This window comes from Dipteris shenzhenensis, chromosome 29 (assembly GCF_047967505.1).
Source record: "Dipteris shenzhenensis isolate YYH24624 ecotype China chromosome 29, Dip_SZ_1.0, whole genome shotgun sequence".
NCBI lineage: Eukaryota > Viridiplantae > Streptophyta > Polypodiopsida > Gleicheniales > Dipteridaceae > Dipteris > Dipteris shenzhenensis.
This window is the reverse complement of record NC_141624.1, coordinates 25,399,091-25,424,623: the sequence shown is the minus strand read 5'-3', so window position 1 is coordinate 25,424,623 and position 25,533 is coordinate 25,399,091. Positions and strand designations below refer to the sequence as shown.

Genomic DNA, 25,533 nt, shown 5'->3' with positions numbered 1-25,533 from the left:
CCAGCACGCCCCCTATTTTCTCTATTTTTGTTGCAATGAATAGGCCATGAAAAGCTCTCTTCTACTTAGGGGATGGCTATACTGGATAGGAGGATGGAAACTCTTATGGTGGTGTGAAAATTTTATTGATCTCAGTTTCATCTTTTGTCTTTTTTTGGTATAGGTTTCTATGGAACCCAAAAAGAAAAAGACAATACAAAGAGGGGAATCCTCAAGTCAACATGTCGCAACAAAAGCTATGGATAAACAAAATGTGGATGTTGTGGGCAAAGGAGAACTGGCCTTAGTTCAAACTAAACCCACTTCTTCAGCTATCAAGGAGATTGAAGTGGTTAAAGGAGCAGATGTCATGTCGAGGTGCAGGGTCTTTGATCCTTCTACTTGCCCTCGTATACCCCTGTTCCGACTTTATCCTTTTGCTTGTGTGAGAGGTCTTCAAGAGAATGTCATTGCATTAAAGACCTCTTTCCAGTATGAGGGATATGTTCCTAAGAAGGTAACATTCATTGTCTCTGTATGCTCTCACAATGGCAAGGAGCTTCCAATTACTGATGAGATAAGGTCAAAATGGGATGCATATTTGCTAGAGGTAGATAGAGAGTTCAAAGAAGAGCTTAGTAAAATCCCTTCCTTTGGTTTCATGAAAAACAGTATGTACTATGTTTGGGAAGGGAATCACCGTACTGTGGCTTGGATGTGGGTTATCTCGAACTTCTAGGGTCTTATGCACTATGATTGATCCAAGACAAGTCAGTGAAATATCATTGCTAGCGGGCCTACAAAGAATGAATGAGTAAGTCTACATCTGTTCATTATTCTGTAAGTGTATATTTTTCCTATTATTGTTTATTCTTTTGTTAGTATGTGCTTTTATGTCTAATATACTAACCTATTTTCTAATGTTATTGGTTAGTCTTAATGAGCATGGTGTGATCCTTTCAAACCTCAAGGATGTATTAGTGAATGCTTCTAACATTTGCAAGTGTGATATAGAAGAATACCTAACAGAGCTTCCAATTGAAGAGGCAAAAACCCTTGAGTTGAAGAGGAATCTTGAGGCAAAGACAACCAATACATGGTATCCATTGGCACGAGATGATTTAGCTAAGTTAGTATACCAAGTAAAAGAAAGAGAGTATTTATAATCCTTTGTTTGGTTTTAATAACAAGTTTTGTTTGACTTGATGCTCATATTGATTACATGTCTCCTTTGCAGGTTGAATATCAAGCAGAGGTGAATGCTAAGCTTGCTCAGATTTTGGGTGTCCTGAATTCAACAGATAGATTTGAAAAGAAAGTCCATGAAGAAATGAAAAGAAAATATACTGATAAAATGAGTAAGGTGACATACAAATCTTTGTTTTCTCCTAGATGCTTGCTTTTAAACACTTGTGCTACTACTCATTGCATGTGCACTGTTTATATGTAGGTTTTAAATGTCATAAATCCAACTTTGGGAGATGATTGGATGACAAAGCTGCTTTCTCTTCATTTGAGGGTGCGGATTCTTATGTGACTTTGGATAAGCTCAATATCATAGCCATGAGTAGTGTTCCAATTGAAAAAAAGATCATGTGGCTAACACTATTGGAGGCATCAAAAGCGCTAAGACAAATGTATGGTATGCAAAAGGGGATGACGGAGTTTAGAAGGTCAGTTCTATGAGCATCTTGTCAATCTATGGATTTATTTGTTTATGTTTACTTGCATTTACATTTACTCTATGTTGGTTTGGTTGGTTTAGTTGCATGTACATTTACTCTGTGTTGGTTTAGTTGTATTTCTGGAGAGGTACTATCGGAGATCATTGAGAAGCAAGCTTCTCGTTGTCTTCAAAATTTGATAGAGGTGACACAAGCTTCTAGGCCATTGGCGGTCCCTAACAATTATAGCCTCCGTGAGCATTTTGGAGAGGTGATGATGGAGACGCGAAAGTACCTCTACATCTCATTGGCAAAAAAAGGTACAAGGGATACCGAGGGAGATCCAGACCCTTCAATTCTTGATGCAACTGCCTATCGATTGGTATATAGGTACTTTTATTTTCTTTTGTTTATTTTAAGTATAAGAAGATAGCAAGTTCTCACTTATTGAATATCATAATACTTGATGGTTTGTTTGCATGATGAAGTGTCATTGCAATTCTTTAAATAGGTTTCTCGTGTTCCTTAAAAATGAGGGTGCTATTGAGGAGTTGCCATTCAAAATAAGGCTTGGATTGATCGGTCCAACAAAGAGGCATGCATGTATCCACAATCGTTTGGCACTCTTAGCTCATATGAGTTGGCCAATTGCCCATGGTGCATGGATATGCCTACTGGGCAAGTTCTTGTTCGAGAGAGGGAAATATGGAAAGTAGGGTACATTGGAAAATCATGAAATTGCAATAGAAGTCCCTAGAAGTAGCAGGGCAAAACAAGGTGCCTCTCCTTTGCTTTCTTTTAGGTTACTATACTTTCTTTCAGACATTCTATAGAGTACTTTGTCACTTTGTGGGTACTAAAAATTGTCTAACCTCTATCAAGTTCTAATTAATTGATCCTAGAAGATCTTGCTTCACTAATTCAATGAATTATGTATTGATTGTATATATGTTTGTACTAGCCAAACCATCATCTAGTGTAGTTTTTACCAATTGTGGCTTAGATTGGAACTATTTGTGCTCTTTTTCTGTAGAACTATGGATAAGCCTAGTTGCTGTCAATTCATTATTACTTTCATTGTTGTTGTTCAAATGAATGTGTTGATACAAGTAGAAAGAATCGTGGACAACAATCAAAGCAGCAAGTAATTCCTTCTTCCATAAGTGCGCCTTCAAAAAATGTTGTGGACGGTAATGCTGCTATTCAAGTTTTCAGAATGGAATAGATGACTTAGTAAGCAATTTCATGTCAATATGGCCAACTAATATTTTTCTTTTATTCTATTAGATCTAAATGTTGATGATGATACTTTGGAGTCTAGAGATGGAAGTATTATGAACTTGGTTTGGTATCTTTACATATGCTTCGCTGTGGAAAGGTCTACATACTCAAAGACTTGTTGCTGGTATTATGATTTGTTAGGTGCAAGTATGACATGTCGCAGTACCCTTAAGTATGTATTTGTGCCTCCTACTAGCCTAGAGATCGAGGCATATGGGAGGTCTCCATCTATTTTGGATGCTCTACTGGAGACTATATTACCATGGGATTGGATTTTGCACTCAGGAAAAAGAATCCCGACTTTGCAAAAATCCATGAGTTTTTCTTATTAATATGTCAGGGGTGGTGGTGATAGTACTCGCCAGGGAAATAGAATGCAATGGGCTGCATAACTTATCCTGCTGGACTTTCGTATGGGTTGTGCAATGACAGAGAATGGCTTGTTACCACCATGGGATGACCTTCAAGAGGAGCATGTTTGGCAAGGCATGGGAGTCACCTAGGAGTCTCCAATGCATCTTTGTCCAACTCAGGGTGGCTTGTGATGCTAGCACCGATCACAGGTGATGCATAAATAATGTTGAGAAATGTTTTATTTAAAAAGGTTGTTTCCAACAAACACATTGTATGTTGCTCTTGTAGGTCCATGTATTTTGTGGGTGAAAAGGAATGTGGTTAGACAAGACATGGAGATCTTTCGGCGCTTTGTTGTTAAAGATCGTCATTCATTTGGATGCACAACTATGCGAGGAGCATAGATACACGTTGGATAACCAACAATAAAAAAACTGTGTGGATTATGTTTAAAAATTTTTAATTTGTTTATATGCTTTTTGAAACAGGTGGATATCTTTTTTTTGTATATGGTGCATAGGCGAGGATATAGTCCAAGCCTTCGAATGCATGAGAGCAAAAAGTTCTTTGATCAGCATGGGATAGATTTCTCCCATCATATTCTCACCCACTATTTACCTCCACACACTAGATGTACTGGGTCATCTATGACATCATCAATTTGAGGTGGAGTGCAGAGGAGCGTGGGGCTTCATTCGTTGTTTTCTTGAGCTATTATGTCCTTCCAAAGGGCTAGTCCTTGAGATGGGGTGTGGTACTGCTCCTCTATTGCGTGTCTGCCTTTCTTCAAGGAGGCCTTGTTTTTAATTTGATATGCATGCTAATATCATTCATTGAATGGTGGCTCCTACTATGCAGAGCATTGAGCCAAAGCGAGCATGGTTTGATTCATGTGTGCCTGAGGATGTGGATGATGATGATGATGCTATGCGACCACTTGGAAACCCATTTGACTAGTATTGCTCATGTGCCCATCTTGTGATACTTTATCTTTCCAGATCTCTTTTCTTGTTACCATGCTACTTTCTTCGCAAACTATTATCAAATTTCCTTACATTTGTATTTGTGATCATTTTGTGTGTAGTGTTCTTCCTTGTTATGCATAGGCTATGACATTGAAGATGTCTTCCAATAAACATTATGATGTCCTTGGAAAGGACTTGCATGTTGCACGATGTCTTTTTGTGGATTGTGAGTGTGAGTCGTCCTCCTATGATGAGGATTAATTGTGGTCACTTGTTTTGTCCTCTTAGCCCACCACCATTAATGCGTTGGGTTGAAGAGACATAAGTAATCCATGAAAGTTGGGTGGGTAATGATGGTTTTTTTTTGTACCATATTTGCAATAGGAATATTGCATGTTACAATGTCATTATGTAGGAATTGGATGTTCTTTAATGTCCTTCCATGGATGTGATGAGGTATGATTTTGGGTTGCCATTCAAACCTAATCCATGCAATTTTGGCACAAATGATGATATACTCATTGCTTTATTTGCAATTAGATATTAAAAATGCATGTTTGTTAAAGATATTTTTTTGTCTTTTAGACACACACGTGGAGTATCTATACTCACCTTCTTGTGAATCTGTGATGTGGGTTTATGGTGTGTATGGTTTGTTGTTAGGAAAAAATGACCCTCATGTTTATTTTGAAGTTACAATGTTTTACCATGTAAACACATGTTTAAGACCTATACAAAGTTTAATGAAAATTTCATAGGAAGTATCAAAATCATATACACAAATTCATGTAAATTTTGTAAAATGTGTCCTTTTCATAGCATCAAAAGCATTGGATAGATGTGCAAATTTTGGTGTCATCTTTAGGGACCCGCTCGGGCCATTTTTCTCGAACGAGGACCTCCCTCGATCCTTCGTCGCTTGGTGTTTTGATTGCCTCAACTAGCTCTACTAAGTAGAAACCAACTAGATTTTCCAAAATTGGCCCTCCTTTTCTAGTAGCTAGGAGCCAATTCTCATCCTTAATTTGAGATTTCTTCATTGGGAGCTTCCTTTTCAATTCTTTTGGGTTAATGAGAAGTTAAAGTTTGATGCTTCCTCACGTTCACCACCTAGAATAACTCTTTTGAGATGATACGTCTCTTTAAAGGAATGCACCTCATGCCATGGAGTATAAGATTTTTATAGTCCCATCTTGTTTGTCAAATTGAAGACTCAATTTCTTCTAAGATTTTTGGAGAAGGTATTGAACATTTGATCTATTTGAGCATCCATGTGCCAAACCAAGAGGAATATATATTTGGCCTTATCAACAATTCTCATGTCCAAAGAATACACGTGTGTTGTTCAAGCTAACACACAATTCACATACTCAACAATTCTTATTCAAAAGGATACACATGTATTGTGAAAGTGAACACACAACTCACATACTCACCATCTACTCAACACATATAATGATGAGGAGAGAAGACAACTGCTTGTTGGCTATACAAATGGTGCACTCTTCTCCCTTTTATGAACCTGATACAATATGTAGTGAGCCCTAAATGCGGGTTCCCATAAGGCTATAAGAAGCACTCAAGCTTGGACAAGGGATCCATTTTGTATGCAACATATACACATACATCCCACCATACATACATAGATGATGACCAAGCCTTTGACATTAACTTGTCATTAGATGGTCTTTGTATCACATAGAGATACATAGCTTTGAACTTCTCAAATTCTCACAAGGAAAGGATTTTGTTAACAAATCATGTGCTTGGTTTTCTGGCTACTTGGAAATTTTGAATGCAAGCTATGAATACTACACTCTAATCTAATATTGCATGCTTTGATCTCTTGTCATTTAGCAATATTACATGAAATTTGTGATTGATCGGTTCTCTTGATTGATAGTGTGTTAGGCTAAGACATTTTGGGTGAATTGTACTTTGTGATAAGGATATGAAATATTGTGTTTGAGATCCTTTGGTGATGTATCCTATGAGTTGGAATCAGAGCACAACATTTTAGAGAGAGAAAGAGAGAGAGAGAGAGTTATACCAAACTACAAACTATTTTGGAGAGAAAGGGTTCTACAAAACTAGGAAGTGTTTTCGATGGATGGAGAGAGAGAGAGAGAGAGAGAGAGGGTTCTACCAAACTACGAACTATTTTGGAGAGAAAGGGTTCTACAAAACAAGGAAGTGTTTTGGATGGATGGAGAGAGAGAGAGAGAGAGAGAGTTCTACCAAACTACAAACTATTTTGGAGAGCAAGGGTTCTACAAAACTACGAAGTGTTTTGGATGGAGACAGAGAGAGAGACAGAGAGAGAGAGAGAGGGAGGGAGGGAGGGTTCTCCCAAACTATAAAGTGTTTTGTAGAATAATTTTAGGTAGTCCATTTTTATTCCAAAGCTAAGGTCTGGAGGAAGTTTGAGTCAAAATTGCGGGGGACCTTGAAATATACAATTGTTCCAACCACTAGAGCCATAAATCTTCAATTTTCCTATAACTTTTGATTAAAGGTCATGAGTTCTGAAAGACCTTTGATCAAGTTTTGGTAGTTAAGAGGGAAACGTCACTCACTAATTTTGGTAGCAATTGAATGCAATTTGTGTGATAAATCACAGTTCTAATTTTTTTGGACTATTGGCAACAAACCTTATAACTCTGACTATTGTGGGAGTTTGGATACATAATTCGTGCATGCAAGCATATCATATGGAGGTTGGTTGTAGTGAAATGTTCATAACCCAAGGTGACAAAAAAAAGCTGTTTTGGCAAGCGAAAGTGACAGTTGGCTGAGTTTTAGCATAATTTGGACACAATCTTATTGCTTAGAAGGGTGCTTACTAGATGCATTAAAATAAAAGGCCCTTTGCATTTGAAGTCCCTACATCGTGCCTTCCTTTTTATTTGATACAAGGACCTTGTCTTTTTTAATTCAATTTTCACCTAAATCATGCTGATGTGGGTCTTAAATTTAATCTTTTCCTTGTTGCCCTAGTCACTATGTGTTTGGGATTCTTTGGCCAAGGTCTTTAAGTACATTTTTTGCTACTTGACCCTTTGATTTTCTTCCCTCAATTCTTATTTCTCTCTCTTTGCTTTTTCTACTTCATGGAATGTTGTTGCATGATCCTCCATTGCCATTGTGGCTTCACTTTGCCATTGCTTCTTATCTTCTTCAAAGGATATGCACATTGCTAGTAGCCTTTTTCTTTCTTCTGAGAGTCTTCTTTCCCTATATTTGGAAGCTAGTGGTCATTGGGAATTCTTGGCAACATGGCATCTCAAGTTTATGAATGGACCAATTGCAAGGGAGAAGGTGTCATAGTATTCATTGAGCTCCCCTTGTGTTTCCATTATTATATTGATTTGGGGTAGTTGGGGCATTAGTATGTCATAGGGAAGCCACTCTTCTACAAGAAGACAGACAAGGGTCTCTCCCTTATGCCTTCATTAGCTAGCCCTTTCGATCCCAAAGGTCTTACTTCTACTTTGCCTCTAGGTTCTTTGGGCTCCACTGGTCCTTTACCTTGTGTTCTAGCTTCAGTTGGCTAGGTTTTCTCTCATGTCACTTGAGCTTCTTTTGGTTGTGATTACTACCCCTTAGTTTGGTTCACAAGGCGGCTACTCATTCTAGTTGTTTGGGCAATTCATCCAAAGACCCTTCAAGGATGTTTGTCATTGGGGGTGGTAGTTGGCTTTAGACTTTGTGCCAAAAGGCATAATGTGCTTCAACTAGTCTTGATTTTAGCTTCTTAGACTTGAACTCTTCCACCAACTCATTCATTTGAAAAGTCATTAGATTCCCTTGATTTACTTTTGCTCCTCTTGCTACCTTTAGTACCTTCTACACTAGTATTCAAGGCAAAGAGGTGTACAACATCTTGGGTTACACAATATTTTGGATAGGAATTGAAAGAAACTATTTGCTATTACATCCTTGACTTTGTTGGTGATATAGCCTTAAAACCAAAAAATTTCATTGAATATCTTTGTTATTTTCCTTATTTGCTACTACATCCTTGAATTTGTTGGTGATAACTGGTGATATAAACTTAAAACCAAAAAGTTTCATTGAATATCTTATTGCATTTGATTGCAAAACGGTCAATGGACTCATTATCCTTGTTCAGGAACCTGACAAAATATGCATGCCTCAAGATTGATGGAGTGCTCTAAGGTGGATGGGATCTATGTGGAGACATGATGAAGAGAGTGCTCATGACATGTACCTCAAGTCAATTAGGTTCCAAGATAGATTAGCTTGGACTCATAAACAAAATCTTGAGTGAATGTGCATTTCTCTACTCAACAATACATGATAGGCCCCTTATATAGAGAGTGCCCTTAGAATAGTCAACACTTGTGGGATCCTCTCATCCATATCTCTCATTGTGGATATCCTTGATCCACATCTCCACATCATGTAGTCCACATCCTAGGGTGGCTACTTTAATACACTCCTATACCATACCTTAGCCTTTAATCTATGTGCACATGGCACCATATCTCAATTCCTCCCCTTGGTGCCATGATCCATTGGCTACCGCAAGGTGGTCAGATGTGAGTTACAAATCCATCACCTCCCCTTAGTGCATACCTTGCTACTTAAGGTGGTCAAGTGTGGGTATTACAACATCAAATCCTCCCCTAAATGCTTTCATAGCTAGTCTCAGGTGGTCAGGTTTGATTTACAAACATGTGGGCTAAAGGTGGCAAGGTTGTTGCTTCTCAATGCTTGATGTCAATGGCATTCTCTTCTTTGCCTGATGTAGCTTGATGCATGATGCTTTGTTCTTCCATGTGCCTTAATACTTTATGTGTGGATGCCATGTTTTGTGCTATGGTCATCTCATGCACTTGTGCTTTTGGCATGCTTTTTACATTCATGCATCGCTTTTCCATTTGTTGTAAAGTTCTTACCATGAGCTTCGTTTTTCTTCAACGGCAGTGTCTAATTGCTAACAATGATGCTGACTTGACAAGTACGTAGAGCTCAAAAAGGCGATCACTTTTTCTTTTTGGAGTGCGTGCAAATTCTTCCTCGATCGGAAGTTACGGCTTGTCAAAGTTTTATGAAGAAGAGGGGGCCTTGATGATGTGGCATATGGATTCACATGTAGCTTACAAATCGTGCTTAGCAAGGGTGCTGAGTGCTTAGGTGGCTGCATGATGATGTGGTAGTTAACCACTCCTAACCTAAACTTAACCATGGTTTGGCGTTGGTTGAGTTGACCAGTCCTATTTGCCATGTGTCACTAAATTGACCAAGGCCAACAAAACTCGCCTAACTATAGATTTAACTTAACCACACTCAATCTTATTTGCCGCGTGTTAGGTAAGGAAACCTTAGGAGACCCTTGAGAAATCTCTGAGGCCTGAACGTGATGGCGAACTTGATGGTGGAAGAGCCTTCATTGCAGGAGAGGGCGTCTGGAGGCATTTCATTGCAGAGGTTCAATTCATGGCTCCTTTATTCGTGGCTCCTCTACTGTAGTTCTTCGTTGGTCGGCCGCCTGAGTATTCATTGCGGTTGCTGGCATTGATGGAGCGCAGGGCTGAGCACGAAGTTTACGAATCAAGCTATATTGTTTAGAGAGCCCGAAGTCATAAATGCAGGTAGTCGTTGAAGCTGAGATGGGCAGGTCGTGACTGCCAGTAGTCGTCGAAGCCAGAGGTCAACGTGGAGGTAGGAGTTGGAGAGTTAGCCGCTGCTAGTGTTCTTTAGTTGCTTTTAGGAGCTTTGTCATCTGTGCTAGCTATGGGCTTGTTACCTTTGAGGCCAGGGAGATTGCGCAAGGCGTGATCGTTGTTGCTACAGTTAGAAAGGAGCCAACTAGGCTATGCCGTAGTTGCCGGTCACTTGTTGTGGCAGTTCATGTTTGACGTAGCGTGCTGGTGACTAATGGGCTGCCGTGAAGGAGAGTTGATGGGGCTTTGAGCCTTGGCTACTGTAGAGAAGAATGAGCCTTGGCTACTGTAGAGAAGAAGATGAATGAGATATCTCCCTTTGCGTGGTCGTTTGGAGCTTGGTACTCGTTGGCTAGAGAGCCATGAAACCTTTCCTTAGAAACTATGGCTCTCTCTCTCCCTCAAAAGCTCACACAAGAATAAAATCTCTCTCTCTCTCTCAATGAACTCTCTCAAGGGAATGAAATCTCTCTCCTTAAGAGAAGAACAAATCTCTCACATGCAATGATGGAAATATCTCAAAAGAATTGGACAAAAATTCTATCTCTCATGAAATGTATGGACATAAATTTTCTCTATCACTCAACGGAAGTGAATGGAACACTCAGTCTCTCTCACAAGGATGGTGCCTCAACGAAACTCAAAACCATGCTCTGATACCATGATAAAATGTGTGTGCCTCAAGATCGATGGAGCGCTCTAAGGTGGATGGAACCTATGTTGAGACATGATGAAGAGAGTGCTCATCACATGTACCTCAAGTCATTTAGGTTCCAAGATAGATTATCTTGGACTCATAAAGAGAATCTTGAGTGAATGTGCATTTCTTTATTCAACAATACATGATAGGCCTCTTATATAGAGAGTTCCCTTAGAATAGTCAACACTTGTGGTATCCTCTCATCCACATCTCTCATTCTGGATATCCTTGATCCACATCTCCACATCATGTAGTCCACATCCTAGGGTGGCTACTTTAATACATTCCTATACCATACCTTAGCCTTTAATCTATGTGCACATGGCATCACATCTCAACAAACTTCAAGTCTATGGTCACTTCAGATTGATTTGGATGGTCACCTCTCACCCCTTCACCTAGAATGTCTTTATTTTGACATCATATGAGTTGATGTCTTTGAGGGATACCTCTTAACTGATACTCAAGTTACAAGGGAGATTGTAGAATTCATTCAACCCTACGAGAAGAAGTCAATAGTGTGATGCAATTGACCATTTTTGAACTAGTGGTGCATTTATTTTTGTACCTCAGGATTCTTTGCCTTTTTCTTCTTTTGATCAGCCCCTTGCTTTTCTTGGTGGCCTTTTTCTTTGGCTGGTTAGACGAAACTTTGCACTAGTTTCTAAAGAGGTAGGCTATGGATTGGGTTTTGGAGGCTGTGTAGGTGACAAAGTGTAGTTTTCTCAAAGATTGAATGATTAAAGTGAGCTCAAAATATCTGAGAGCTCATGTATGGGGGAATTTAGCATTTCTTTCCCCCAATGGCCTCTCAACTCTCATACCACTTCCCTCTTTACATCTTTCCTTTCCATCATGAAGTCCTTCCAAATCATGAAGTCATGGCAATTTGAAGTTATACTTTACTGAAGTTTGTGACTCATATTGGCACTTCCCTCCATCATGATCTCATGTAAATCTTGATTCGACATGCAATGGCTCTTTAGAATTGGTACTCATGGGCGACCTTTAACTATGGGTTCAATGAATTCTTCTAGAACAAGTTGCCCTTGTCTCCAAACAAATGACCTTCATCCCATTAACTTGTTTTAGTAGTTATTTTCCTTCTAGATCTTCTAAATTGATGGCCCTATTGTCAAAATAGTTATCAATTTAGTATGTCCCTACCCACACCCAATATAGGATTTGCTTCATTACTCCTAGTGTAGCACTATACAGCAACATGAGGATCCCATCTTTGAATGGTTGTTTCCTCGTGTGGTGATGGTCATGTCACACCTTTCTTCTTTGCTAGATTACACTTTGTATTTAGGCTATTCACAACATTACTTTGTTGATTTTGGACAATCTCTTGAATTGCTTCTCTAAGGCGGCTTCTTCTTGGCCATTCATATGTTGGATCGTCATCGTTAGGCTTGGCACAAGACGTTGCACTAGTATGGCTGCCTAAAGCCTGAATGTGAGCTTGAGTGGATTATGATTTTTTGTGACCTTGAATGCTGCTTGGTTGGCTGATAGTGCTATTTGGAGGTTGAGATTCCAACCATTTTAGTTCTCATTCATGGTCTTGTGGTGAATTGTTTTGAATAGTTTGCATGTTGATTTGGCTTGACCATTCATACATGGATAGTATGCTATTAATTTCTTATGCTAAAACAAGAATTCCTTTGTCATGGGAGTCCTATAATAGTGACCATCGTAGGTACTATTTTATAAACTGGTCAGGAGTAGCATCCCCAAGTATGCCTTTTGCATTCACGTCGCCACTTGCAGAAGTTGTGTTGAGTTCGGTAAGGGCTCTCACCTCCGTGATATCTTTCTTAGAGAGAAGAAAGCTTTGTAGCTTCCCTTTCCATCTGTCAACATCTGCCACATCCTCGATCAACTTAAATGATGTGATGGCCTCATATCAAGTGCCATTGTCGGGTGTAGAGTCTTGCGGTTAGTCTCGTTCTTTTTGTGGCTACTGTGCCACTTCTTCTTCTGGCTCCTCTTCATAAGGCCCTTAAATATCTAAGAAGAGCATGGGTTTGAGTATATTAAACCAATGCTTTGTTCCCATGTCTTCTTGTTCTTGTCCGTCTCAACAAGCTAGTTTTGTATGGTCCTGGCTCCATGCTGTAAAGTGGATGGTTGTGAGGTGTAGGTTTTGAGGTGTTGGTTTTGCTTGTAATAGTAGAGCTTGGGCCAGTGCCCACTGGTGCTTTGTCTGGGTGTGATGGTGATGATGGGGGTGGTGGTGGAGGTTGGGTGGAGGAAAAAAGATCATGGGCTAAGTCCATGTCATGGTCATGGACTTCGGTGGGGTAAGCTACGTGATATTATTTTGTAGTGCCTGCATGATATTATTATAGAAAACAATGATGCTGGTTGGCAGTTTTCTTTTGCTGGTTGCCCGAAATAAGCAGTGGAAAATGTATTCGGCTTCAGTGCAACCATAAAGGTGCATCCACTCCAGACTGCATTGGATTATGTCAAGATGGTAGGGTTGGTCTTCTAGAGTTTTAGGCTTTACTAGCTGTAATAGTGGTATTTGAACGTTATCTTCCACTGCCTCATTGTTGTGCATTAGCAATTGGAGGGCAGGCCTTGTAGGGCATTTTACACCTTGCGTTGAGAGTGAGAAGGCCCTTTGAATGACTATACTATCGATGATAATGTTGAGTGGGCTCTGATGTACAGTGATGGTGCCGTACTTGCCAACCTGTGCATTGCTGGAGTGGTAAGAATGAAGAAAGTCCTTGATGTATGTGGTCATTATAGGACTGTCCTCCAAGGATTTTAGGCTTTCATACAAACTGCCCAAACCTCTTTGCTCTAAGAAAGCTGTTGTTGCATTGGAAAGAGCCTAAGTCGATGTAGGTGGCCATACAAGTTCCAATGACTGGGCCCCGTCAATGGTTGTGTAGGGCGGTGGTGATTGGGGTGGCATTTGTTCTTCTTGGGTCTCCATGTCATGCACATAATCCTCCTCAGATCTATCACTCTGAACCACAAATGCCTATGGTTGCCATGGTTGAGAGGAGGTAGATGGTTGCAAACTCTGGAGGGGTCCTCGTGGTTGAGGTGGTGGGCTCTTTCTGTGCATCCTCTTTAGTGGTGGCATTGTTTTTGAACCTGCATCCATGTTCATATGGTGTACCATTGATCATTAGATTAGTTGGTGTGCAAGTATGACATTTGTGTGTGTTGGTGAGAGATCTTATTTTTACACATGCTTTGAGATTATGGAATGAAAGTGTGTGGCACAATTATTAATGCAATCGACTATGTGTCTAAGCGAAAGCGTGTGAGTGCATGTGACCTAGTCGCTAGGTAGGGACTAACTATATGCTTTTTTTGTGGTTGCTAGGATTTCATAGGGCATCTAGGACTCACGCATCACTTTTGAGCCCTGGGTTGAAATCGGTTGATGCTACCTATATGTGTGAAGACGTACATATGCAAGTGAGTGCCCATGATACAATCTAATCCTAACTAAGGAAGACTTGGGTTTCCCAAATCTTCATTTTTGTCAGGGATGGCTTGCATGTTGAAGTAGTAGTAGCACTTCAGTCAGCTCCCATTTATGGTTGTGTTGAATTGGACTCCATCCAATGGTTCTAGTAGCACAACTCTGATGAGATTCATCTTTCTGACTCAATAGGTTCCTTGACCTAGATACTCGAGTTTTCCGTTGTGTACTTTGGCATTGTATAACAAGACCAAGTCACCTTCTTTGATGTCTTTAGCTTTAAGATTCCTATCAAACCATGCCTTTCTTCTACATTTTTTTGTTGTCATGGCATGATAGGTGACTAATATTGTCTCTGTATGCTTCTCCAATTGATAGAGTCTTTCTTTTAAGGATGCATGATCTCCCATGTGTTCCTGTACTATTATGTGTAGGCTTGGTATTACAAATTCTACTAGGACCACAGCTTCGAGGCCGTATACCAATTGAAAAGGTGTATTCCATGTACTAACCTTGAGTGTGGTTCGGTATGCTCATAAGGCTACATCTAGTTTCTCTGCCCAATCAGAACAATGTGGTTCTACTACCTTGGTGAGGATAATGCATAATATTTTGTTGGTGGATTCGGCCTGTCCATTCCCTTGGGGGTAGTAGGGTGTGTTTTTTCTATGGATTACCATAAATCCAAACAATTGTTCTTGGATTACCTCATTGAAAAAATGTGTGCCTCTATCTGACACAATTTCAATGGGGCATCCGAATCGAGTGATCACATTCTTGTATAATAATCTTGATGTGCTTTTGGCATCTACCTTTCTAACTGCTTTAGCTTTAGCCCATTTGGTAAAGTAATCAGTGGCCACAATGATGTAGTATGCCTGTGTTCCCTTTGTTGGCTACTGAATGGATGGGACCAAGGATGTTTTTATCGAAGCTATGTTTATATATTAATATAAAATCTTAGCGAAAGTTTTCAAGCTCATTTTTTTAGTTTCACAATATTGGTAGAATGTAGTGATTTTTTATACTTTTTCTTTTGAATTTTGAAGGAAAATACGTAAATCCTAGCAAAACTTTAAATTCTTTTGCATAAAAGTTTCAAATCCTCGCGAATGTTTCAAACATTTGTTTTTGTTAAAGCATACAAACTTTCGATGCCATTATAAAAATTTAGATTCTTAACAAAACTAACTTGAAAAAATCATCCATGGATGGGACCCACATAGTCAATCCCCCATTTCTCAAATGGTTTTTGTGCAACAACTATTGTTAGGGGATTGAAATTTTTGTGTTATGGTTTAGTAGTCTATTGGCATACATCACAGCCATTGACATATTCATAGGGGTCTGCCAAAAGTGTTGGCCACCAGTAGCTTGCAAGGACTTTTCTTGCTGTGGCTTCCCCTTAGAAGTGTCCTCCTGTAATGCCTTCATGGACTTCACTCAAGATTGGCATGATCTCATGAGGCATTACACATCTTCTTAAAACCTGGTCCTTGTCCATCTTGTATAGTTGTCCTTCAATGAGTTGATAGGGTGCAGCCTTTAAAATTAGTTTCTGGCATCCACTGCTTTCATTTTAGGGGGTGGTTGTCTTGCCATTAAGTATCCAATGATATCTCCACACCAATCTGGAATAGCATCTATTTGAAATAGTGTGGCATCTAGCAAGTCATCTTCTACTCCAATGGCTTCTTCTCCCGACTTTTGACATGAGACATGTGATCGGCAATGTAGTGTTGGACACCTTTGCAGACCACTATTTTGAAGTTGAATTCTTGAAGCAAGAGGAGCCATCTGGTTATTCTTCATGTTGTACATGGACGGTTCACAAGATAAAGCAATGCTTAATGTTCAATGTAGAAGACAAAATCATTTGCCAATAGATAGTGCCAAAATTTCTTAACACTATACACCATTGCTAGGGCTTCTCTTTCTGTGGTGGTATAGTTGATCTTTGCATCATTGAGTTGTCGACTAGCATAGAATGGGTAGTCTTTCTTATCATCACCAAGTTGACAAAGCACACTCCTAATTACATACTTGGATCCATTAGTATGAACATGAAAATCAATATCCCAATTGGGAGATATAAGGTTGGGTGATGTGATTAGGTGCCACTTTAAAAGCTAAAAGGCTTGGTCGCACTCTTCTGTCCATAAGAATTCCACTAATAATTTGTAAAGTGGTCTGGCTATCATGGCATACCGCAATATAAATCTTCCATAATAGCTGGCATGTCCCATAAAGACCTGTACACCTTTGGAATTTGTAGGAGGCAATTCCATGATGATTTTGATTTTTTCCATGTCAGTTGCAATCCCATGTTGAGAAACAATGTGTCCAAAACAACTCTATGGGTGACCATGAACTGGCATTTTGTTGGATTTAGGAGATGCCATACTCCCTGCATTTGATTAGAATTGCTTTAAACATTTGAAGTGGTCTTTTTTGTTTGAGTGGATGCACAAATCATCCAAGAACACCTATAAAAACTTATTCAAAAAGACTTGAAAGTTGTGAACATGACTCGTTGGAATGTGGCCAAGGCATTACAAAGGCTGAATGGCATGACTCTATAGACAAAAATACCCCATTCTATAGCAAATGATGCTTTTGATTGGTCTTTAGGAGCAATTTGCACTTGGTTATAGCCAATGAAGCCATCGAAGAAGCTATATATCTGGGAACTTGCCACCTTTTCCAGCCCTATTTTGTTAAGGTAGGGGATAGTGATCCCTAATTGTGGCGGCATTCACATTCTTTAAGTTTACGCATATTCTGAGCATGTTGCTACATTTAGGCACGATGACGATGGGTGAAACCCAATCAGTGTGCTCTATCTCATAGATGAATCTAGCATCTAAGAGTTTTTTCAGCTCGTTCATAAACCATCATGCCATACTTTGGATTTGTGCAATAAGGTTCACATACCTTAGGGTGGGCACCTTCCCTTATAGGTATCGTGTGTACTGCCACGTCTGGTGAAATTCCTTTCATCTCCTTATATGACCATGCTAGGCAGTCACGGTATTCCATTAGGAGTGCTTTGAGCTTGGATTCATCATCCTGTCAAAGTTGTTTCCCAATGAAAACCAATTTTTCTTCCTCCCCTTCAAGGGCGAGGTTTATTGTTCACGTTTTTTCTTGTCCCTTATAGATTGGAGTTTCTCCAATGCTATCGATTTCTTGAACTTCAAATTCTCTTAGTGGTCTTGGCATTGCTATCAGGATAGTGCCACTTGTGTAATTCTTGAAGTACTCGAACGACACTTCTTGAAGATCAGCCTCTGATGGTGTTGAACTAGCTTGACATGTGCTATGGGTATGGGGTGACATCGTATCATTAACCAATTTATTAAGCTTGTGGTGACTTTCTTTTTCTAAAGTCTCTTGATCAAGCTTCATCTGCACATGTGGCTTATACTTGTGAAACTTCTTACGTTGGGAATTGTGGGGTAACGTTTCCACTAGTAAGGTGTTCCCAAGTAAGGGTTCATTTGCTGTACATGTGGGGGTTAAAGGTCACTATGCCTTTACCCCGGTTATATACAATACTCAGACACATATATAAATGAATGAAAAAGAATTTAAGGTGTTCTGCAACGACCAAAACTTGTGTGGCTCTCTCTTTCTCTCTCTCCCTCTTCCATTCCGCTTTTGTTGAGAGCACTCTCAACTGGTATTAGAGCACGCGTGATCTAGCTGAGCATGTGTGAATGCTTGGAAGCTCAGCAGCTTTGTGCGAGGAAGAAGCAGCTCTGTGGGAAGCTTTGTGGGTGGCTTTACTTGCATCCGAGTGTGCAGAGACCTTGAAGAAATCTTTGGAAAAGTCACTTTGGTTTTGCGAAGTGGTGTTGAGAGCCTGTTAAGTGTTTTCAAAGAAAAAGTCATTTTTTAAGCTTTTCCATGTTCCGTTCAAAGACAAAGCCTCCGTATTGACTTGTAGAGGCAACCATTGACTACTTTTGGTGTCCATTTCACTTCAAAAGCTTAGAAACACCTTCATTCTTGAATTTGGGATCATTTCATTGGATTTCTGACTCACTGTGTCAGTTTCTACATTTTTTTGCCCGAGTGTTGGAACTCAAGTTTGGAGCAACCATTTGCAAATCTATCAGTTTCGGTGGACTCGGGAGGTCCTAAAACTTCTATGTTGCTCACATCATTCGCACTCCGGTGGTGTTTACAAACAGTTATGTTTCCAAAAACGTTTTTCAATCCGTGTGTTGGACCCAGTGATTGAGACCACGGTTTCCAAAACCATCTGTCCCATTGCATTTCGGATGCCTAAAAACCCCTACCTCTCAGTTCTTGCGTGATTCGGTGGAGTATTTTTAGAGTTATAAATCTCTGTGCATTGGATTTCGTCTCTGTGTTATGCATTTTTCATTCTAAGGTTTTGAGACCTTAGATTTATGCCACATGGCAGTGGATAAGTGTTGACTCCCATTTCTCACTCATCGGTTGGGATTTTGGAGTTCCAGCAAAAGAGAGACATTTGTAGATTTTCTTGCTGAGTCCAATTATGCAATGGCACCCATGTTTTGAGGCATCTCAAGTTCTATTTTCAGTAGCAGTCATTGCCGTGGGACCATGATTTCTTGAGCATACCTTATGCAGATCACTCTGGTTGCAGTTTGAGTCATGTGCACTCATTTGTGGTGTGCATTGGGTTGCAGTGGATGATTTAAAGGCCATTTGGATGCATTGCGATCCTTATTGGATGCACAAATAGGCCCAAATTGCCTTGTGGGATGCTATTTTTATGGACTCTTTGCACATGGATGCTATTTCATGCTAAGGGACAGCTTTGACACATTGCAGGTGATGCATTGATAGTGTTATGCTCTCTTGGATGAGATATTGTTGATGCATATGCCCATGGATGGTGTTTATGCTTGAGCCATTTGGCACTTATTGGCATTTTGGATTGCCATTGTAGTTGGCATTTTCTTTTGGGCCAGATTTGCTCATATGGATGCATAGTATATGCACATGAGTCAGATGCATTTTTTTATGCTTTAAGCCTTGAGTTTTGGTGACACTATCCTTCATTAAAGCAAACATATTGGGTGCACCTAGTATCTGGTGTGATTTCTCTTTTGTAGGTATTAGCATTTGGGATTTTGTTTCATTTGCATCATGGCATCCTCCTCCATGTCTGAAAAGAAGTTTCTCAGCATTAAAAAGTTTGATGGGACAAACCTTTCTTTGTGGAAAGAACAGATAAGGGATGTGCTCATTCAAAAGAAGCATATTAAACCCTTGGCAGGGATTGAAGCTAAGCCTACAGATATGTCTGAGGATGATTGGAATGAGTTGGATTCATTAGCAAAGTCTACTATTAGACTTCATCTTGCAGAGTCAGTTTATTTCATAGTAGTAAATGAGCAGACTACGAAAGATTTGTGGAAGAAATTGTGTGCCATTTATGAGAAGGAAACTGCCTCTAATAAAGTTTACCTCATGAAGAGGTTGTTTGAGCTGCAGATGAAGGAAGGGGTCTCCATTTCTTCTCACTTGAATGAATTCAATATTATTTTCAGCGAGCTTCAGGCTTAGAAGATGAATTTTGATGCGAAGACTAAGGCAATATTTCTCTTATGTTCATTGCCATCCTCATGGGATATCTTCCGTACAATTATCACTAACTCTACACGTAGTGGAGTACTGAAATTTGATGATGTTGTGGGTAGCTTGTTGGCCGAGGAGATTACACGGTTCAAGTCTATGGATGGCAACAAGAAGGATGTAGCCTTAAATGTGCAAAGGGGCAAATCACAGTTCAGGGGGAAGTCCCAAGAAAGAGGGAAGTCCCATAGCAAATCTAGGGCATGGAACATTGAGTGTTACCACTATGGCAAGAAGGGCCATATGAAAAAGGATTGCTACAAGCTAAAAAGAGAGCCAAAGGATAAGAAAAAGAATGCAAATTGGGGTGTAAATCAGAAGGAAGAGAGTCCAAGGGAGGACAAAGGAAAAGTGAAGATCGAGGAGATCAATGCATGTGTGATCGAGGAGATCAATGCAGTCACACATGATAGTGACAATGACATTCTCTTCATGTCTAGTTTATTTGCAGAGTTGCTTACCACTTCAGATGATGCATATTCCCAGGATTGGATTTTGGATTCTGGTGCTTCATTCCATGTTACTCCCCATAGGAAATGGTTCTCCAGTTATGACAGTGGAAAGACAGGTTGTGTGCATCTTGGAAATGACTATGCATGTGACATAGTGGGAGTAGGTGACATAAAGTTTTCTTTTGCAAATGGGTCTGCATTTATTTTGAAAAATGTGAGACATGTGCCTAAGCTGACCAAGATTCTCATTTCAACAGGTCAGCTAGATGATGCTGGCTTTCAGACCAACTTTGTTTTTGGGAGTTGGAAAATTCAAAAGGGCTCTATGCTTTTGGCCAAGGGTGCCAAGTGTGGTACTTTTTATCCCTTACATGTATCAGGGGTGTTTGATCATGTTGTTGCAATAACCGAGCAGCCAAGTACTTCTTTGTGGCATTGCAAGTTGGGGCATATGAACCAAAATGGGATGAAAATCTTATGCCGTTTGGGTTATGTACCGCATTTGAGTTTCTCTGATTTTGAATTTTGTGAGCACTGTCGCTATGCGAAGCAAACTAAATCAGCCCATAAAAGAAGGGGAAAGAAAGAGTTTGAAAAGATTGATTTGGTGCATTCAAACATATGTGGTCCCATGCCTACATGGTCATTAGGCAGGGCTAAATACTATGTGACATTCATTGATGATGCAACTCGGAAAGTGTGGGCTTATGCCATAGCTCAAAAGAGTGATGTGTTCCAAGTATTTTAGAAATGGCTGGCCTTGGTTGAGAATCAGTCAGGTAGAATGCTTAAATGCCTACGGATTGACAATGGTGGAGAGTATCTCTCTCATGTCTTTCAGCATTTCTGTGATACACGTGGGATTAAGAGGGAGCTCCCATCCCCTCGTACTCCAGAGCAAAATCCAGTTGCAGAAAAGATGAACCATACCATTCAAGAAAGGTTACAATGCATCCTTTCCAATGCAAGTCTTTCTGGTGGTTTTTGGGCTAAGGCAATGAGGATTGCAGTGCATGTGATCAATAGATCACCTAGTAAGAGTTTGGATGGTGGTATTCCTAAAGAGGCATGGAGTGTCAAGAAGCCTTCTTACTCTCATTTGTGCATATTTGGGTGTGAGGCATATGCACATGTGCCAAAAGAGCTTCGAAAGAAGCTAGATTCTAAGTCTAGGAAATGCATCTTTCTGGGTTATGGTGAAAGTGGAGAGATGGGCTATCGTCTCTGGGATCCAAAAGCAAAGAAGATCATACGCAGCCATGATGTAGCCTTCAATGAGAAGAAGATGCATAAGGCACCCATGAGGGATAATGAGGAGAATCACTTTCCAGAATGTGAATCCACCTGCATATGTTGATAGACAGCAAGCTGTCCATGCACCGAATGTGCAAGAAATGGTACCACCAAGTACTCCCACAAGTATACAATCAAGGGTAGATGATGGTTCATCTATTAGTGGAAATGATGAGCCAAATGTGGCTGATATGCAGGTGGGACAGCAAGCTAAAATGCCCTTGAGAAGATCATCTAAAGAATCTAGACCGGCTGATAGGTTTGTTCCGGGGATAGACTATGTGATGCTTACTGATTGCAGGGAGCCTTCTTGCTATAGAGAGGCTATGATGCGCGAGGATCAACGCAAGTGGGAGTATGCTATGCAATCAGAGATGAGTTCACTTATGAAGAATAAGACTTGGGACTTGGTTTCTTTGCCACATGGGAAGAAAGCATTGCCATGTAAATGGGTCTACAAGATGAAGGTCATAGGTGATGATGTGCCTAGGTACAAGGCATGTTTGGTCACTAAAGGGTTCAAGCAAGAGAAGGGTGTGGACTTTGATGAGATATTCTCTCTGGTTGTGATGATGACCACACTTAGATGCATGCTTGGACTAGTGGCAACAGAAGATATGGAGCTTATGCAGATGGATGTCAAGACAGCTTTCTTGCATGGGGATCTGCATGAGGAAATTTACATGGTGCAGCCGGAAGGCTTTGAAGAAGAGGGCAAAGGGCATTTAGTTTGCAAGCTGAAGAAAAGGCTCTATGGTCTTAAGCAAGCACCTAGAGAATGGTATCAGAAGTTTGATACTTTCATTCGGTCCTTGGGTTTTAGAAGGAGTGAAATTGATCACTGCCTCTACACTAAAAGGGCTAAGGATAATAGCCTAATACTCCTGGAACTATATGTGGATGATATGCTACTGAGCAAAAATACTTATGAGCTAGATGCATTAAAGGCCAAGTTGCATGAGGCCTTTGATATGAAGGATTTGGGACTTGCAGGTCATATTCTTGGTATGCGCATCACGCATGATCAGAGTAGGAAACTCCTTTGGCTTTCATAGAAGGAGTATGTTACAAAAGTATTGCAGCATTTCAATGAGGAGGGGGGGAAGGCAGTGAGTACTTCATTGCCTCCATATGTGAAACTGAGTCATACAGATAGTCCCAAATCAGATGAGGAGAGGGCCATGATAGCCAAGGTTCCTTATGCATCAGCGGTTGGGAGTCTTATGTATGCTATGATAGCTACTAGACCAGATATTGCATTTGCAGTGGGAGTTGTTAGCCGGTATATGGCTAATCCAGGAAAGACGCATTGGGAGGCAGTTAAGTGCATCATGAGGTACATGAAGGGTACAAAGGAGATGTGCATCTGCTTTAGTAGAGGAGACATGCGCGTACTTGGGTACATAGATTCAGACTAAGCAGGGCATGTGGATAGTAGGAGATCCACTTCTGGTTATGTGTTCACCTTTGCAGGTGGTACACTGTCGTGGATGTCTCGTGCACAGAAGTGCATTGCTTTGTCTACCACAGAGGCTAAGTATGTTGTAGCCAGAGAGGGTTGCAAGGAGGCTATGTGGCTTGATCGGCCAGTGGGAGATTTGGGGATTCATACAGGTGTACCGACATTGCATAGTGATTCCATGAGTGCTATTCAACTAGCACGGAATTTGGTCTTTCATGCAAAGACCAAACACATTGAGGTCAGGTACCATTTCATTAGGGTACTTGAGGGCAAGCGCATAGAACTTGTCAAGGTTCATACAGATGATAACCCTGCAGATATGATGACGAAGAGTCTACCTAGTCAGTGGTTTGAGTATTGTCGTGTATTGATGGGCATTGGATAGTATGCTCCCTGGTTGTTCTCCCTTAAAGGCACATTGTCCTTTAAGTGGGAGATTGTGGGGTTTAAAGGTCACTGTGTCTTCACCTCGATTATGTACAATACTCAAACACATATATAAATGAATGAAAAAGAAGATTAGGGTGTTCTACACCCACCAAAACTTGTGTGGCTCTCTGTTTCTCTCTCTCCCTCTTCCATTCTACTTCTGTTGAGAGCACTCTCAGTGGATACTCGTTCCAGTCCCTCAAGGAACCACTCAAGAAGAGGTGGCTCAGATTTTGAGGGAACTGGCTTTGCAAGATACAATTCGACGATCTTTGTTTGGACTCGTTTGATTCAGTAGGAAGCAGATTAAGCAAATAGTTTGCAGTGGCTATTGCTTCTACCCAATATTGATTTGGAAGATGCAATGTGCGATGGGTAAATGACAAGAGAAGATAAGTGCAATGCAAAAGCATACCTTAAACTCCCCAACAGCGGCACCAAGATGTGTAGTCTCAATGGAGACTCACATGTTGTGGGGATCTTGAAGGAATGCCGATGGAGCCTCCACTCCAAGCTACTTCTTGTGAGAGAAATACATCATTTGATGCTGTATTGGGATGTACTGCTTGTCCAGCATCACATACTTGGGGCGCCAACTCCCTTTAGTAAGAAAACCTATCAAAATCTTGAGTATGAGATGAATTTAACAATATGCAGTGAGTAGAAATTATTCAAATTAACATGGTTGTTTTCCACACTAAAAGAGCTTCAAATAAGTCTTTACACCTTGAATTTTGGGCAACACATGAAACGTTACATTAATTTGAAAGGATATGAGTTTTCATATTTTAGTGTATTTTTTTGTTTTACCCCCCCCCATCCAAAAGACCCCCCTTGGGCCTTACATATTATGAAAAATATGTGCAAATCTTAAAATCTTGCATATTTTTCAAGATATATACCTTATATTTTGTGGGAGCGCCAACATGAAATTTTCATATTTTTCCCTTGCATATTTGAAATTTTTAAAGGAAATCTATGCATATTATATATGGACCTTGTCCCTCCCATACCCTAAATTTTTTATGAGGGTAGTAATATATTACATATTTAGTTGGCACCCTAGGATCACATAATGGTTGATGCGATTGATTTGATACATAAGACTCTCATAGAGAGATGAATTGACTCACTTGTCGATGATTTCATGGTTTATGGAAGTGATCGGGGGTGGTGGGTTGTGGTCCTAGATCTCATGGTGTAAATGGAAAATTTTGAGCTTGCATTGGCCCTTGGTTGGATTTGGGGGCTCCTCGTAAGCCCAACTGGCCCTGATTAGAAAGACTAGGTGGCATCAATAAAAGGACAATGGTTGCCATTGTTGGTACATGGGTGGGGGCATCGGCTTAGGGTAACGGCACTATGAAGTTTCATGAATTTCCCACCTAGCCTAATGCACATAGTAGAGTGATAGCCTTTCCCTTAGGTGAGGGAACTCATTCGTCAGGTGGTTGTCTGTGCATATCCCACACCACAAGTTGTCTCGCCATGGGAACAAATGCGAGTTACTCGGGCCTTCCCTGCCCAACCCACCCTTGAGCTGTTGGGATACTCGATTCAAAAGGTATGTGGCTACCTCATCCATGTTTTTGGCCTTAGTCACTTGGGTGGCTTCCTTGCCCTTAATAGAGATAATGGTCTTACCAAAAATGAGATACTACCAAGGGAGCAACCAGTGACTTCTCAAATTGGGCATTATCCTTCATGTTATCATCCAGGAGCATGGGAGTCTTGCTACATAGCTCAAAGGATGTAGGATTCATGGTAAATAGATGATCATGTAGCTTAGCATCCCTTAACCCAATGAGGAATCAAAGAAGCAGATGCTCATCACTCATCCTCTTGTGTAGTTGACAACAAGCATTTAGATGTTTGATCCTGGCAATATATTCCCAAAGGGTTTCATGCTCTTTTTGCTTTAACTTCATACAATTGATTGATTAGGCTCCACTTTGGGCCTGTGGGAGAGAATCTCACTATGAAGGCCTTTCGTAGACTCTCCCAATTGATCTTTTCTTTTAGGCCCTAGAGCTCTATACCACTAGCATTCCTTGCCATCAAGGCTATGCTCGAATGCGTTCACTTTGTCCAAGTCACCAATGTCTACAAAGGTTTCATAGATCTGCTCAAACCTTTTGATGTGGGAGACCAAATCTCCTTCACTTAAGAACTTAGT

General features: G+C 40.4%; 1 protein-coding gene across 1 annotated transcript; it reads left to right on the top strand.

Moving 5' to 3' along the window:
- The first annotated feature begins 768 nt into the window (after window positions 1-768).
- Window positions 769-3,686, top strand: LOC147882631 (uncharacterized). The gene is made up of 4 exons (XM_087401157.1): window positions 769-1,652; window positions 1,776-2,033; window positions 2,155-2,420; window positions 3,567-3,686. Exons 1-3 carry the CDS (start codon window positions 1,543-1,545, stop codon window positions 2,357-2,359), a joined length of 573 nt encoding a protein of 190 aa, XP_087257283.1. The 5' UTR covers window positions 769-1,542; the 3' UTR covers window positions 2,360-2,420; window positions 3,567-3,686.
- Window positions 3,687-25,533: the final 21,847 nt, after the last annotated feature.